This window comes from Aquarana catesbeiana, linkage group LG05, assembly GCF_042186555.1.
Source record: "Aquarana catesbeiana isolate 2022-GZ linkage group LG05, ASM4218655v1, whole genome shotgun sequence".
Lineage (NCBI taxonomy): Eukaryota > Metazoa > Chordata > Amphibia > Anura > Ranidae > Aquarana > Aquarana catesbeiana.
In genome coordinates, this window is record NC_133328.1 from 15,352,712 (window position 1) to 15,370,001 (window position 17,290).

At 42.9% G+C, this 17,290-nt stretch overlaps 1 protein-coding gene and 1 long non-coding RNA gene across 13 annotated transcripts in view; one reads left to right on the forward strand and one right to left on the reverse strand.

The window, feature by feature from the left end:
• Positions 1-17,290, reverse strand: part of OBSCN (obscurin, cytoskeletal calmodulin and titin-interacting RhoGEF) — a 407,958-nt gene that overhangs the window by 96,054 nt on the left and 294,614 nt on the right. For all 12 annotated transcript variants that reach the window (XM_073629454.1, XM_073629462.1, XM_073629460.1 and 9 more), the window contains 3 exons: positions 15,488-15,766; positions 11,373-11,451; positions 357-478 (listed from right to left, as the gene is read on the reverse strand). In XM_073629454.1, coding sequence (XP_073485555.1) covers positions 357-478; positions 11,373-11,451; positions 15,488-15,766 — 480 coding nt within the window. The remainder of the gene's footprint in view (positions 1-356; positions 479-11,372; positions 11,452-15,487; positions 15,767-17,290) is intronic.
• Positions 1-17,290, forward strand: part of LOC141144090 (uncharacterized) — a 175,209-nt gene that overhangs the window by 56,353 nt on the left and 101,566 nt on the right. The window lies entirely within an intron of this gene.

Sequence of the window (17,290 nt, forward strand, 5' to 3'; positions counted from 1 at the left end):
TTTTGAATTTCGAATTTCCGAATTTCGAATTTCTGAAACTTAGAATTTTCGAATTTCCGAAATTTCGAATTTCCGAAATTCGGAAATTTCAAAAATGTGAAAATTTCAAAAATTCGGAATTTTGAAAATTCAGAAATTCAGGAATTGAAAAATTCGGAAAATCGGAAATTAACGAATTTGTCAAAATTTGTTAAAAATTTAATTCGGAACTAAACGAACTGCACATGTCTAGACAAAAATACAAATCCTTTGGTAGGTAACAAAGCCCCATATACTGTATGTCTTTTATTGTTGTGCGTTCGGCTTTAATAAAAAAAAAAAGTACAAACATTTTAATGACATCGTAGAATTATTACCTTTGACTTTAATCTGGAATTTGGCAATTGGGGTTTCAGGGGCCACCAGGATATCCCGCAACTCCTCCAGTATTTGTGGCGGCTGATCCTGTTCGGTGGACGATTCCAAACTTTCCTGTTCCCTGTGTACAGAAGTCACCCAGAGAGATTAGCACGATACACTCAGGATGTGTCCAGAAGAGATTATTAACCCTTCGTGTTAAACCCCCAAAATTCTCCGGGGTAGAGCATTCACTCAGTTTTGTGAACAGGACTGTTAGAAATGACGGCGCCCCATACAGCTCACCTGATGGAGCCCCCCCCCCAGGCATAAGTGACTGAGACCTGGGCTCCGTGTCTGAATGGACACACGGAGCTGTGACTCGGCTCAGGGTGCCCCCCATGGGAAGCTGCTTGCTGTGGGGGGCACTCCACAGGAGGGAGGGGCCAGGAGCAGCGAAGAGGGACCCGAGAAGAGGAGGATCGGGGCTGCACTGTGCAAAACCAACTGCATAGAGGAGGTAAGTATAACCACTTACGGACCGCCCGCCGCCATTTTATGTCGCTACATTGAAGAGGAATATCGTGGTATTGGCAGCAGCTAGCTACCATGACCCCGGTATCCTCTTCTTCAGATAAAAGTGGTCTCTGTGGCGGATTCACAGCTAAATCACTTTTATCGTCCTGCCCGCCGCGCTCCGGTGCCTTCCGCCGCTTACCGGAGCCGGCGGAGGCGATCGGGTCCTTCTACCTGTTAGGCACTGAGACGAGTGAGGGGAAGATGGCCCCCACCCGTCTCCATACCATTGCAGGGTGGAAGCGACATCAAAACATCACTTCCGCCCATAGCTCTTAAAGAGACATTTAATTTTTTAATTTTTTTTGAACAACATTTTTTTTTTTATTGCATTTTAGTGTAATTATGAGAGCGAAGGTCTTTTTGACCCCATATCTCATATATAAGAGGACCTGTCATGCTTTTTTTTCTATTACAAGGGATGTTTACATTCCTTGTAATTGGAATAAAAGTGACACTTTTTTTTATTTTTGTAAAAATAAAAAATAAAAGGTAAAATAAATAAGAAAAAAACACATTAAACGTGCCCCGCCCCGACGAGCTTGTGCGCAGAAGTGAACGCATACGTGAGTAGCGCCCGCATATGAAAACGGTGTTCAGACCGCACATGTGAGGTATCGCCGCGATCGTTAGAACAAGAGCGATAAATCTAGCCTTAGACCTCCTCTGTAACTCAAAACATGCAACCTGTAGAATTTTTTAAATGTCGCCTATGGAGATTTTTAAGGGTAAAAGTTTGTTGCCATTCCACGAGCGGGTGTAATCTTGAAGCGTGACATGTTGGGTATCAATTTACTCAGCGTAACATTATCTTTCACAATATAAAAAAAAAAATTGGGCTAACTTTACTGTTGTCTTATTTTTGAATTAAAAAAACGGTATTTTTTCCATAAAAAGTGCGCTTGTAAGACCGCTGTGCAAATACGGTGTGACGGAGAGTATTGCAACGACCGCCGTTTTATTCTCTAGGGTGTTAGAAAAAAAATGTATAATTTTTGGGGTTCTAAGTAATTTTCTAGCAAAAAAACCCCCTTTTTTTAACTTGAAAACAACAAATCTCAGAAAGAGGCTCGGTCCTTAAAGCGGGGTTCCACCCAAATTTTGAACATTATCTCTATGCATTCTCTTCCTTGCCTAGATGCTGACATGCTGTGTAAAAAAATTAAAATCGTCGTAATTACCTTTTTTTTCTAATCTTCTTAGAACTTCCTGGTTTTCCTCCCATGGGAGTAGGCGTGTTTCTAGCCTCTCCCAGACCTCCCACAGTCCCCTGGGAGCTAGTCTCAGGCTTCCCAGCATGCATTGTGCAACAGCGTCATCACAACATCTCGGTGAATGCAGAGAGCACAGCATTCACCGCATCCAGGAAATACATGCTTGTGGGCTTCAAATGCCCACAATGAAGATGGAAACCGCCTTCAGTGAAAGTTATTCTTTACAACGAAATCGGACACAGGCGGACTTATTACACAGAACATGTGAGTAGATAATCATGAGAAGAAAAGTTTGTGAATGAACTCCAAAAAAAAAAAAATGATAGATAGGTGGACCCCCGCTTTAAGTGGATAACATGTTTGTTATTTTTAGAGAAAAAAAAAAAATGAGACTTTACAATATAAGACTTGGCTGTCCTGGAACAATGCCTATGATGTCCCAGTGCTTTCTACTTTATGTCCTACTGCTTAACCACTTCATCTCCGGAAGGTTTTACCCCCCTTCATGACTAGGCTATTTTTTGCTATTCAGCGCTGCGCTACTTTAACTGGTAATTGCACTGTTATACAACACTGTACCCAAATTACATATCTATTTTTTTTTCTCACAGATAGAACTTTCTTTTGGTGCTATTTGATCACCACTGGGTTTTTTATTTTTTATTATATAAATGAAAAAAGACTGACAATTTAGAAAAAAAAAACAAAAAAAAACAAAAAAAAAAAAACTATATTTTTTTTGCTTTCTGACATCAAACATGTCCAATTAAAAAAAATTAAAAGAATCACATCTCTTCAAAAATTTAGGCCAAAAATGTATTCATGTCTTTGCTAAAAGAAAATCCCTATAAATGTATACTGATTGGTTTGTGTGAATGTTATAACGTCTACAAACTATGGGATGCTGTGTATACAGTGGAACCTTGGATTACGAGTATAATCCGTTCCAGGTGAATGCTTGTAATCCAAAGCACTCGCATATCAAAGCGAGTTTCCCCATAGAAGTCAATGAAAACGAAGATAATTAGTTCTGCATTGACTTCTATTGCATGCAATACCGCATGTGGCCAGAGGTGGAAGGGGGGGTGCCGGAGAGCCTCGGAAATACTCGGGGACAGCTCGGATGCACTCGGAAACCCTCGGAAAGGCCAGGTTTGCCAACCTCCCGCAGCATTTTTTACTGACAAAACATGGAAAATTTACTGGCGGAGCACATTTTTTACTGCCAACCTGAGAATGTACAGAACTCCTTTTGAAAACTGTGAATATGTAAAACAGTATAAAAATGATATAGAAACACTGACAATACCTATAACAAAGAAATTTGCTTGATTTACACTTAAAAAGTAAACACCGCCTGAAATTATCAGCCCCTGATATTTAGTGGCAGTTGTAAAAAAATCACAGATTTTTACAAACTGTCAGTAAATTTACTGGCTGTTGGCAACCCTGGTAAAGGCTCGGAAACACTCGGGAACTGAGTATTTCCGAGTGTTTCCGAGTATTTCCATGTGGTTCCGAGTATTTCCGAAAAGGCTCACCGGCGCCCCCGCTTCTCTGGCCAAATGCTGTACTGCACACCCCATTGGCTTGAATCACACTCGTGTTGCGAGACAAACCCAGTCAGGATTTAAAAAAAAAAAAAAAGTTGCTCGTTTTTCAAAGCGCTCGTTAAACACGTGGGAAATCTGACACTAACTGACACTGGATAGGAACTGACTACCACTGACCTCACCAGTGGCACTAATACAGAGATCAGAGCTAATACTGTACACTGTCACTGTACTAATGACACTGGCTGGGAAGGGGCTGACATCTAGGGGCAATCAAAGCATTAAAGTGGTTGTTAATCCACTTCTACTAAATGCTCCCCATCCTCTCTGTCCCATTATAATAATTGTCCCTGTGCCTATGTTCTGTAAAAAAAATCTGCCCTTTTGTACCTATAGCCGATCGTCTCCCAGCGCTCAGCTGACTGTCAGCTCTCTCTTCTCTCTATGGCTCACAGCTGCGGTGGGTGGAGCCGAGCCCTACCGCTGACGTCAGCCGGGGAAGTGGGGGAGAGAGAGGAGAGGGAGAGCCAACAATCAGTTGAGCGCTGGGAGACGATCGGCTATAGGTACAACAGGGCAGATTTTTTTTACAGGACACAGGCACAGGGACAATTATTATAATGGTACAGAGAGGATGGGGAGTATTTAATAGCAGATATAAGAGCAGCACTAGCCCCGCGCACTTCTGGCATTGTTACCGGTGGCTAACGTAAAGCTCCCAATTGCTACTTGTGATAGGGAGCATTTCGATCATGTGATAGCCAATCACGGTGGTCACATGATCATAAACCCCACCCCCTCCTCTCAGCAGTGGTGGCCCTGTCCATAAGAAGCACCCCTAATATATGCGTCTGGCCCCTAATCTACATGCAGGATGCCGGGCGCATGGACTGCAATGGGGGTAATTTATTTATTTATTTTTTTTGAAGCACGTGAGGCTCTAATAGGCTTCAAAAAAGGATGAGCTCGGGGGCGTAGAGCACTGCGCCCAGGGGCCACCCAGTTGTGTGACAATAGTGAATTAATATTTGCTGTTGTCTTCCTGATTCTCCTCCCAGCCAATCAGTAAGCGGGTCCTGAGGCCCGATTGGCCGAGAGGAGAAGCGATCGTATTGGCCGCCGAGGAGGAGGAGAAGACGCAGGGGAAGACGAGAAGGAGGAGACGCAGGGTGAAGCTGAGAAGCTGACGAGGAGGAAGCGCTGCCCGCAATCTAGATGGTTTATGTGTGGGGCTGGTGGGCTGACGATCGAGCGACGGGGGGGTTGATGCGACTGACTGGCCTACTGACGGGGGGGGGGTTGCTGCCCTGCCCTGACTGTATTGGCTGCCGAGGAGGAGGAGGAGGAGAAGACGCAGGGTGAATCGAGCGACGGGGGGTGGATGCGACCAACGTAGACCGACTGGCCTACTGACTTTGCTGCCCACCCCCCCCCACTACAAAAAAATATGGAGTACCAGATGCCAGTGCCTCCAAGCATCCTAAACCCCTTAAAAGACCGGGAGGCACCAGCTCAAAGGGGTTGAAGGAGTGTTCTGAGAAGTAGCTGCAAGGGAAGAGCAACCTCAAATTCTTGTTCCTTATTCTGGAATATCCCACCGCTTCCCTGAACCAAACCCCCCTCCAAAAAAATATGGAGCACCAGATGCCACTGCCTCCAAGCATCCTAAACCCCTTAAAGGACCAGGAGGCACCAGCTCAAAGAGGTTGAAGGAGCGTTCTGAGAAGCAGCAGCAAGGGAAGAGCATCTTCACCTTCCTGTTCATTGTTCTGGAATATCCCACCGCTTCCCTGAACCCAACCCCCCTCCAAAAAATATGGAGCACCAGATGCCACTGCCTCCCAGCATCCTAAACCTCTTAAAGGACCAGGAGGCACCAGCTCAAAGGGGTTGAAGGAGCGTTCTGAGAAGTAGCTGCAAGGGAAGAGCAACCTCACATTCCCGTTTATTGTTCTGGAATATCCCACCGCTTCCCTGAACCCAACCCCCCTCCAAAAAAATATGGAGCACCAGAAGCCACTGCCTCCAAGCATCCTAAACCCCTTAAAGAACCAGGAGGCACCAGCTCAAACGGGTTGAAGGAGCGTTCTGAGAAGTATCTGCAAGGGAAGAGCATCTTCACCTTCCTGTTCATTGTTCTGGAATATCCCACCACTTCCCTGAACCCAACCCCCCTCCAAAAAAATATGGAGCACCAGATGCCACTGCCTCCCAGCATCCTAAACCCCTTAAAGAACCAGGAGGCACCAGCTCAAATGGGTTGAAGGAGCGTTCTGAGAAGTATCTGCAAGGGAAGAGCGTCCTCACATTCCTGTTCATTGTTCTGGAATATCCCACCACTTCCCTGAACCCAACCCCCCTCCAAAAAAATATGGAGCACCAGATGCCACTGCCTCCCAGCATCCTAAACCTTTTAAAGGACCAGGAGGCACCAGCTCAAAGGGGTTGAAGGAGCGTTCTGAGAAGAAGCTGCAAGGGAAGAGCAACCTCACATTCCCGTTTATTATTCTGGAATATCCCACCGCTTCCCTGAACCCAACCCCCCTCCAAAAAAATATGGAGCACCAGAAGCCACTGCCTCCCAGCATCCTAAACCTCTTAAAGGACCAGGAGGCACCAGCTCAAAGGGGTTGAGGGAGCGTTCTGAGAAGAAGCTGCAAGGGAAGAGCAACCTCACATTCCCGTTTATTGTTCTGGAATATCCCACCGCTTCCCTGAACCCAACCCCCCTCCAAAAAAATATGGAGCACCAGAAGCCACTGCCTCCAAGCATCCTAAACCCCTTAAAGAACCAGGAGGCACCAGCTCAAACGGGTTGAAGGAGCGTTCTGAGAAGTAGCTGCAAGGGAAGAGCGTCCTCACATTCCTGTTCATTGTTCTGGAATATCCCACCACTTCCCTGAACCCAACCCCCCTCCAAAAAAATATGGAGCACCAGATGCCACTGCCTTCCAGCATCCTAAACCCCTTAAAGAACCAGGAGGCACCAGCTCAAAGGGGTTGAAGGAGCGTTCTGAGAAGCAGCGGCAAGGGAAGAGCATCTTCACCTTCCTGTTCATTGTTCTGGAATATCCCACCACTTCCCTGAACCCAACCCCCCTCCAAAAAAATATGGAGCACCAGATGCCACTGCCTCCCAGCATCCTAAACCCCTTAAAGAACCAGGAGGCACCAGCTCAAAGGGGTTGAAGGAGCGTTCTGAGAAGTATCTGCAAGGGAAGAGCGTCCTCACATTCCTGTTCATTGTTCTGGAATATCCCACCGCTTCCCTGAACCCAACCCCCCTCCAAAAAAATATGGAGCACCAGATGCCACTGCCTCCAAGCATCCTAAACCCCTTAAAGAACCAGCAGGCACCAGCTCAAATGGGTTGAAGGAGCGTTCTGAGAAGTAGCTGCAAGGGAAGAGCGTCCTCACATTCCTGTTCATTGTTCTGGAATATCCCACCACTTCCCTGAACCCAACCCCCCTCCAAAAAAATATGGAGCACCAGATGCCACTGCATTCCAGCATCCTAAACCCCTTAAAGAACCAGGAGACACCAGCTCAAAGGGGTTGAAGGAGCGTTCTGAGAAGCAGCGGCAAGGGAAGAGCATCTTCACCTTCCTGTTCATTGTTCTGGAATATCCCACCGCTTCCCTGAACCCAACCCCCCTCCAAAAAAATATGGAGCACCAGATGCCACTGCCTCCAAGCATCCTAAACCCCTTAAAGAACCAGGAGGCACCAGCTCAAACGGGTTGAAGGAGCGTTCTGAGAAGTAGCTGCAAGGGAAGAGCGTCCTCACATTCCTGTTCATTGTTCTGGAATATCCCACCACTTCCCTGAACCCAACCCCCCTCCAAAAAAATATGGAGCACCAGATGCCACTGCCTCCCAGCATCCTAAACCCCTTAAAGAACCAGGAGGCACCAGCTCAAAGGGGTTGAAGGAGCGTTCTGAGAAGCAGTGGCAAGGGAAGAGCATCTTCACCTTCCTGTTCATTGTTCTGGAATATCCCACCACTTCCCTGAACCCAACCCCCCTCCAAAAAAATATGGAGCACCAAATGCCACTGCCTCCCAGCATCCTAAACCCCTTAAAGGACCAGGAGGCACCAGCTCAAAGGGGTTGAAGGAGCGTTCTGAGAAGTATCTGCAAGGGAAGAGCAACCTCACCTTCCTGTTCATTGTTCTGGAATATCCCACCGCTTCACTGAACCCAACCAAGTCACTCTGCAATAAAAAAGGCAACCAGATTGGGCAGATTCAATTCTTTTTTTTTTGTCTTTTATTTCAACCAGATCCCGGGTTCACTTCTCCTCTAGCCGAGGCATAAATAACCTCAAAACCAGAAAAAGTCATCTCAACTTCCATGAGCTGCAAATAAGTCCTGAAATTGAAACGTCATTAACAAATCTAATTTGGTTTCCATCTCAATTTCATAGTCATTAGAAAACAATTTCAGGGAGCCGCGCGTGCGGAGGCAGTAATTAATCCCAACCAATTTACTTGCCGCTAATGGTCTATGTAACCCTTGGAAGATAATTCTCGCTGATCTTAAATAACAGCAAATCTTCAGAACGATCGTTTGTGTTTCGGAGCTGCTGGATGTCACACAGGTGTCTCTCCCCTCCATAAAGGTCACACAGCTTGATGTAAATGGAGATTTTTTTTTATAAGCTATTTATAAGATGATAGGAGATAACGTTACCCTGTAGCCTCCTGTTTCTAATCTGCGTTATAAATTTGATCTCTAAAAGATGATTGGAGAAGACAGAGGCATATCTCCCTACATTTCATAAGCATGTTGTTTTTGTTAGGGCTTCATATATATGGGGGGGGGGGGGGGGGCAGTAAAAATAGGCAGTCGGCTAAAAAAAAAAAAAAGGGTTGTAAATAGACATGGGCAAAAAATTCATTTTGTTTAGTTTCAATTCGTTATTTACATAAATTAGTTTCATTCGTTTAATTCGTTTTTCAGAATACGTTCGTTTTCGAATCTATTCAAATTTTTCTAATTCGGATCAATCCAAAAAGTTTTCAAATCAATTTCGAATAGTTTCCAATTTCCAAAGAGAATAAAATCGAATAGAAAATAAAGGAATAGAATAGAAAAAAAAATTCTGTTTTTTCCCTTTATTTTCTATTCTATTTTATTCTCTTTGGAAATTGGAAAACAATTCGAATTCGAATTTGAAAAACGATTCGAATTCAAATTTTGTCAAATTTTGTCAGAATTTTTTTTCCCGTTATTTCGGAGTCGTTTAAATTCAGTACTATGCTAATTCGGAAATTCGGATACATTCGAATTTCTGGAAAACTAAAATTTTATTCGAAATGAATCGCACATGTCTAGTTGTAAACCTCTGAAAAGCAAAATTAACAAAGCATATCCTTCTGTAGTGTTTACTTGCCTCAATCTAAAGCAATTAGTGCGATTGTTTGTTATTATTTTACACATTTAAAAAAAAAGTGCAAAATTGAAAAAAAAAAACACTTTATTTCATTTGTAAATAACTTTGTGATGCTTTGTAAACACAATCAAGGATTAAAAAGGATTAATTACAGAAGAAAATATACACTATTTATCTGCAGTAACACTATTTATACTTTAACTAACATTGGTTTAAAAAAAAAAAAAAAGATAAAACTACAAAAAACTCACCATGCCTCCTATTATTAACAGTGGACTGTCTACTTTCCAAAAAGGGGTCATTTGGGGGGTACCCTGGTGTTTACGGCCCCAAGAAATCAGATCAGTACATCAGCATTGATCAATTTTCAGATATACTGTATATCATAGTTTGTGGACTCAATAACTTTCCTACAGACTAAATAATATACATTAATTTGTGTTTTTTTCGCCAAAGAAATGTAGCAGAATACATTTTGGCCTAAATTTATTAGCAACATTTTTTTCAATTTTGGCCTAAATTTTTTAGCAACATTTTTTTTCAATATTTTCAGTCTTTTTTAGTTTATTGAGCAAAAAATAAAAAACCCGGTGGTGATTAACCATTTCAGCCCCGGAAGATTTGGCTGCTGAATGACCAGGCCATTTTTTGCGATTCGGCACTGCGTCGCTTTAACTGACAATCGCGCGGTCGTGCGATGCTGTACCCAAACAAAATTGACGTCCTTTTTTTCCCCACAGATAGAGCTTTCTTTTGGTGGCATTTTATCATCTCTTTTATTTTTTGCGCTATAAACAAAAAAAGAGCGACAATCTTGAAAAAAACCACAATATTTTGAACCTTTTGCTATAATAACTGTCCCCATTTTTTTAAAAAAAAAAAGCAATTTTTTTCTCAGTTTAGGCCGATACGGATTCTTCTACATATTTCTGGTAATAAAAATCGCAATAAGCGTATATTGATTGGTTTACGCAAAAGTTATAGTGTCTACAAAATAGGGGATAGATTTATAGGATTTTTATCATTTTTTTTTTTTTTTTTACTAGTAATGGCAATCTGCGATTTTTATCGGACATTATGACGGACACATTTATACAGCGATCAGTGCTATAAAAATGCACTGATTACTGTAAAAATGTCACTGGCAGGGAAGGAGTTAAACACTAGGGGGCGACCAAGGGGTTAATTGTGTTCCCTAGTGTGTGTTCTAACTGAAGGGGGGAGGGGACTGTCTAGGGGAGATGACAGATCGCTGTTCATACTTTGTATGAACACACACTCAGTCTCTTCTCCCTTCAGAGGGTCTCGCTGTGTCACGAGCGATCTCGGGAGCCCGGCGATCATCGCGCCCGCCGGGCACTCGCATCGGCTCCGGGGGGGAGAGCAGCGGGCACGCGCCCCTAGTGGCCACAGGGCGAAGCGATGTTACATAACGTAGTTTCGCCCAGCCATTCCATTCTGCCCCAGTAAAACTGCAGCGGCCGGTCGGCAAATGGTTAAATACTACCAAAAGAAAGCTCTATTTGTGTGAAAAAAATGATAAAAATGTCACATGGTTACAGTGTTGCATGACCGCGCAATTGTCATTCAAAGTGTGACAAGGTGAAAATTGGCCTGGGCAGGAAGGGGGGTGAAAGTGCCCGGTGTTGAAGTGGTTATTTGTCTTAGGATTTCAAGAAAAACATTATTTTTGCAAGACAATAACTACAAAAAAAAGCTTTGTTTGTTCTTAAAAAAACGTGTCTGTGTTACCTTGTTATCTTTAGTAATAACAAAGTTATTGCCGAACAAACAAGTCCATAGCAGAAATTTAAAATTTGCTCTGCTCCATAGGACTGGTGAACAAGTGTGACCGGTGAAGTGGTAAATAAATATTAGGATGGACCCCGGGGCTCTTCTGTTTGAAACATCTCTGTACCCGAAAAAAATAATAATTTTGCAATGAACTATCATTTGGGACAATCACAGGCTGGGAAAATCATGTTCATTTTTAAATTGGAAAAAAAGTTCACTTCAAAAGCATCCCAAATCTCTTCTCAGAATTTCGACTTTGAAACTCAGAATTTTTTAAAATAAATTTTAGGACGGCCCCAGGGCTCTTTTGTAGGACACAGCTCTGTACTATTTCGTTTTTATTTAGTAGAAATTTAGTTTTACCCTGTACTATTAGTTGGGATGCTCAGGTTTGGAAAAAAAATGTATTATTTGGAAGAAAGGTTCATCTTAAAAGCATCCAAAGTCTCTTTTACAAATGTTGCTGTGTCTATTATTTTTGCGTCTATTTTTTTTTTCTTTTACCTGGACATATAGCCTTGGGCGCTGAGGTAGGAGGAGGTTTCAGTGGCCGCCTCTGCCGTGTCGTAGTCAGAACTGGTTACTGAAATTAGAAAAACACAGAAAGAAAAAATTCGTCAACCAGGTAAATTTTTAAAATTGTTCATTTATATATTGTATTTGTTTTAGCCTGTGAGTGGAGCCGAAGCCCTTTTATATATTTTATTCTTTCCATTTCTAGTCTGTTAAAAAAAAAAAAAGTCTGTTTATAGATCTCAACAGCTCCAGCTGAAATTCACATGACATTAACATACAGTTTAGCTAAGAATTTTTTTTTTTTTTTGTTTGAGATAATCAGCCAAAGATCCGGGGATAAAGGCACCACATCCCGGAAATACGCAAATATTTTAAAATAAACAAATGGGATTTTTAAGGTGCCAGACAAAATAGTAGGCCAACATATTAAATCACATACATCTTATTGTAAGTACACAAAAATTAAGAGCAGTTATTCATAAAAAGCATCATTGTGAAATTTATGCGGTCATGATGTGTGTGTACAGTAGTTTCCGCTCAACACGTTTCACCATTCAATGACTTCCTCAGGAGACTTGTGAAGCACTGTACAAAAAAAAAAAAATCATGTTACTTCAAATAAATCAGAAAAATCACATTATAAGTTGAACATGTAAGTTATATATTTATAGATTTATACACTGAAGTGCAAACTATATTAGTAAGTTCATACAATCAACACACAGACAATCAATAACTATGACATACTGTAAGTGGCAGCTGGTGCTCAATATTTTGGGGGGGCGGCAAAAAAACCTGCCCCTCCCCCCTCGGGAGACAGATAGCGGCGGTCAGTGCCCCCCCCCTGGCAGGAGATGGACGGCAGTGATGAGTGCCCCCCCTGCAGGAGACGGACGGCAGCGATCAGTGGTCTTACCTTAAGAGGCCGATTCTGCTCCTCGCTCCAGCTTGCAGAGGGAAGAGCCGCGGCCGTTGCTTCTCCTCCCAGCCGAACAGGAAGTGGGTCCTGAGACCAGATTGGCTGGGAGTCCGTGCCCAATCAGGTCTCAGGACCCACTTCCTGATTGGCCGGGAGGAGAAGCAGGAAGACATTAGAGAATATTTATTCGCTAATGTCACACAAGTGGGTGGGCTTGGGGCACAGTGCTCTGCGTCCCGAGCTCACCCTTCTTTGAAGTCAATTAGAGCCTCAGGGTCTAATCAAGTGCTTAAAAAAAAACATTGAAATCCATGCGTCCAACATGTAGATTAGGGGCTGGGCGCATGGTTAGGGGGGCGGTGCCCCTGTACCCCTAATGGAAGGACCGTCACTGCACACTGATATCCCTAACTGCAATTTTTGGTTCCAACATTTCAATGTATACTGATCTCGGTGAGCATCCGGGGTAAGATGGCCTGTCAGATGTGATGTTGATTGTATAAACATACTAATATAATTTGCACTTCAGTGTATAAATATATAAATATATCTATATAACTCACATGTTTAACTGATAATGCAATTTTTCTTATTTATTTGTATATGATATTTTCTGCAGTTCTTCACAAGTTTCCTGAGGAAGCCATTGAATGGTGAAACATGTTGAGCGGAAACTACTGTACACACACACATATCATGACAGCATACATTTCATAATGATGGTTTTTATGAATAACTGCTTTTAATTTTTGTATACTTACAATAAAATGTATGCGATTAAAATTTTTGGCATACTGTTTTTTCTGGCACCTTAAAAACCCCGTTTGTGTATTTTAAAATACAGTTTAGCTAGCTCATGGTCTTTGTGCATCCTTGTATGTCATATATTGGATGTTTAAACAAAAGATAGATTAAAAAAAATAGTTAAAAAAAAATAAAAACAAACTTGACCCAAAATAGCTCACATGACCTGTAGAGGGTAATATCTAAAGCTCTTCTTTGCTTTTTGTACTGTACCTAGTTCACAACTAGAAACAATTTAGACCTTTACTAACCTTTCAGCTTTTCAACCATCAAGTACCTGTGTTGCCAGATGCCGATTGTGGGCCTGCTTACATTTCTCCTTTCCAATTTTTAGTATATAATAGGGGTCAGCAACCCTCAGCATGCATGCCAGGGGATGCACCTGATACCTTTTCTGTGGGCACATGATGCACCAGGCCCAACCACCTACTTGACAAATGTATGCAAGCGGTTGAGGGCACCTGCCCCGCCCACTGGAGTTTAGTCCTGAACCGGTAACCTCTTCCTCAAATACAGGACCTAGAGGTATTTTAAAGGATTATTAATTCTCAGTCTTTCCTTGCTGCTTTTCGCACATCTACCCATTCCCCTCCCAGCTCCATTGCACGAGGATTCCAGCTCTGCACTCCCCAGTACATTCTTTACTGCAGCCTTTCTTCACCTTTTTAACATGGAGGAACCCTTGAAAATATCTTTCAGGTTTTAGGAAACTTCTGCCAATTCTTATGACAGCACACAGTACATGGTTGATGGGAAGTATGCTTCTTACATTGGCGGTCACTGATCAGAATGTACCCCTTACAGACAGCTAAAAAAAATCATTGGTATCAGTGGTTACATATCTGTTCATTGCTCAAGAAACCCCAAGCAACCTCTGGTAGAACCCTAGGCTTACATGGAACCCTTGTTGAGAAAGGCTGCTCTACTGACTCCTCAACACACACAACCCTTACCCATTGCAGCTCCAATGCCCACTGCTTCAGGTCCTACACCCCCCCCTACCCCAGTCCACTACCTCCTGACTCCCCAACACACACTCAGTCCAGCTGCACTGCACACTACTGCCTGGATCCCCCAGTCCACACTATCTACCAACATGCTGACATACACCTACCCTTACCCATCCTAGTTCCACCAGACAATGCTACTGGTTCTGCACCCCTAAGTCTGCATTCTTTCCTGACTCCCGTGCACACACCCATTCTCCTCTCATTCCGACTCCTCAGGTGCTGCAGGTTGTCCACCCTCTTTGTTCCCCTGCTTCCATGCATTCCCACCTTTACCTAGTTCAGGGATCTCCAAACTTTCTAAAAAAAAGGGCCAGTTTACAGTCCTTCAGACTTTGGGGGGGCTGGACTGTGGCCATTGGGAGTAGAAAAGGTCCTGACGTCAGTGGGAAAAAATAATGCCCCTTTATTTGTTTCAGTGGGAGTAATTGTGCCCCACCGTTGGTGTCATTGGGCCCCATTGTTGGTGCCATTGGGCCCCATTGTTGGTGTCATTGGGCACCACTGTTGGTGTCATTAGGAGAAATTGTGACCCATCATTGGGGTCATTGTGCCCCGTTGTTGTGTCATTGGGAGAAATTGTTCCCCATCGTTGGTGTCATTAGGAGGAATAGAGCCCCTTCATTGATGTCAGTGGGGAGAACTATGCCCCATTCTAGGTATCAATGGATGAAATAGTGCCCCAAGGGCTGGAGAAAAGCAAGCAAAGACCACAGTTTGGAGACCACTGCCCTAGTTCCTGGCTTTCTCTAAGGTCATCCTTTCCGCTCATGTGTGAGGAAAACAGCCTAATGAAATCTACTGCAGGATCTGACTCTCAATTTCTTTTTCGGAACCCTCGGTTGAAAAGATTGCCTACCATGATATATGAGATAGATAGATAGATAGATAGATAGATAGATAGATAGATAGATAGATAGATAGATAGATAGACGAAGAAGGCGTCTAGTTTCTTTGCAGATCTTAAATCCATATGGAGGCAATAAAATTATTTTTTGCAATATACATTTTAGGAAGCATCATTTTTTTCTCATATTACTCTAAACCAATAAACTGTATAAGAGCGCCCTCTAAAGGTGTCTAATATGTGCTACAAAAAAAAAATATCCAAGGTGCCATCAGATACACAGCAGGGTTGCCTTAGTACGACTTTGCAGCCTTAAACCTCCAAAGTAAGGCTAAATTATTATTCTAAAAGTTTCTTTTTAATTTATATTTCTAAGAGAACCAGCCCTGTTGAGTCCATATCAACAAATCAGGGTCTGCTTTTAAATTTTAAGTAACAGAAAAAAAACGGCACCTAGAACCTGGTTGGCTGAGATGGGTACCATCCTCGTACTACATTCCATGCCTCATGTACACGTGTTACTTACAGTCCACTCTCAGCTCAGCCTTGGTGGAAGCAACCCCCATCCTGTTTTCAGCAAGGCATCGGTACACGCCCATGTCCGTGGGAACCACGGCGGTTATAATGAGCTGGTGGCAGCCCTCCTGGTCCTCATTGATCATATAATGGTCATCTTCCTCTATCACCTTCCCATCTTTGAACCAGCGCACGCTTGGCATCGGCTTTCCGATCACAACACAGTCAAAACTGACTGGGTAGCCATCTTGAACCTCTTGGTTTTGGAGCTCAGTAATAAATATAGGAGCTTAAAAAGAAACAAAAGCATATTTATTTACATAATAAAACACGAGCAGAATGGAAATTTTAAAAAGCAGTCTTGTGGACACAAGGTAGTTAAATTTCAAAGTTATTGCGCAGATAAACCCAAATTAGAAAGCTGCTGGCAAAAAACAATATGGATAAGATTGTAAACAGCATATACAAACAGAAAATTGCCACGCTAAAATGACAAAGAAATAAAGTCCCATAAATATTCCAGTTCAATTAGAAGTGATCTAGTCCAATCATAAAACTAGTAGATCACTCTAAGGAAAATGTGAGGGATTAAGTGTTCAACAGGTATGAAAAAAAAACACCTTTATAGTGAATATCATATAAAATGGTGAAACACCCCAGTGTGCCTCCGCCATATAATATGAGATGGCCGTTTACCAGAGAAAATGGACTCTAAATGATAAGAGTCATGAGTGCAGTATGAAAAAATATCCTTAAGACAGGAGTCATCAACCCTGTTTCTTTTTGCAGCAAAACAGCAGACCTCTATGGCTTTTCTTTAGTGTCCAATGGGAACACTCACATAGGGAATAATCGATGGTTCACGAAAGGCCCATAGTGTGAAACCGTATAAAATTTATTAAAGATAAAAGATACCAACTACTTACATAAAGGCAGTTAAAATCGAGCATATATGCAATGTTTATCCATCCTGGGATTCAAGCCAACAGCCTCGAGGAATAATCATTGCGAACATGAACTCCGCCCAATGCGTTTCGTGAAAGATCACGTCACTGGGGGCATGTTTTTTCGTAAATGTTGAACACTTAATCCCTCACGTTTCCTTGGAGTGATCTACTAGATTCATGATTGGACTGTATCACTTCTAATTGGACTGTAATATTTGTGGACACAAGGCTTTAAAGCGGAGTTCCACCCAAAAATTGACCTTCCGCTTTAAGTGATGGTGACCCCCTGACATGCCACATTTGGCATGTCATTTTTTTTGGGGGGGAGCGGATACCCTCTTTTTAGAGGCTTCCAGCTCCCACTTCCACCCGGGCACCCACAGTTACAATGCTGGCGCCACAGAGAAGAGGGGGGGAGGAGCGAGGGTTCGTCGTTCGCCCCCATTTCTTGACCGTGGGACAGGTGAGTGTCCACTTATTAAAAGTCAGCAGCTTCACTTTTTGTAGCTGCTGACTTTTAAATGGATGGAACTCCGCTTTAAGTGGGGCCTGTTTGGCCTTGTTTCTCCCTTTGTAGCTCGGAAATAGGAATCCTGTTTTCCGATTGGAAGGTATTGCTGTCCCAGTCATATACAGTAAATGAATATCTGTTCCTACTAGATCAAGGTAATTTTTTTATAAGTCTTAGAAGAGAAGAGGGACACCTCTGGCAAAATAAATCAGAAACTGGAAGAGAAGAAGTAATTTTTGCTAAGTTGGGAGTATCTCACCAAATTACATTTCCAGCTCAGATCGCATCGGCCCCTGCAGGTCACAGGTCCCAGAACACTACAGCGCGGCTTGTGCATGCACAGTAGGATCGGCCT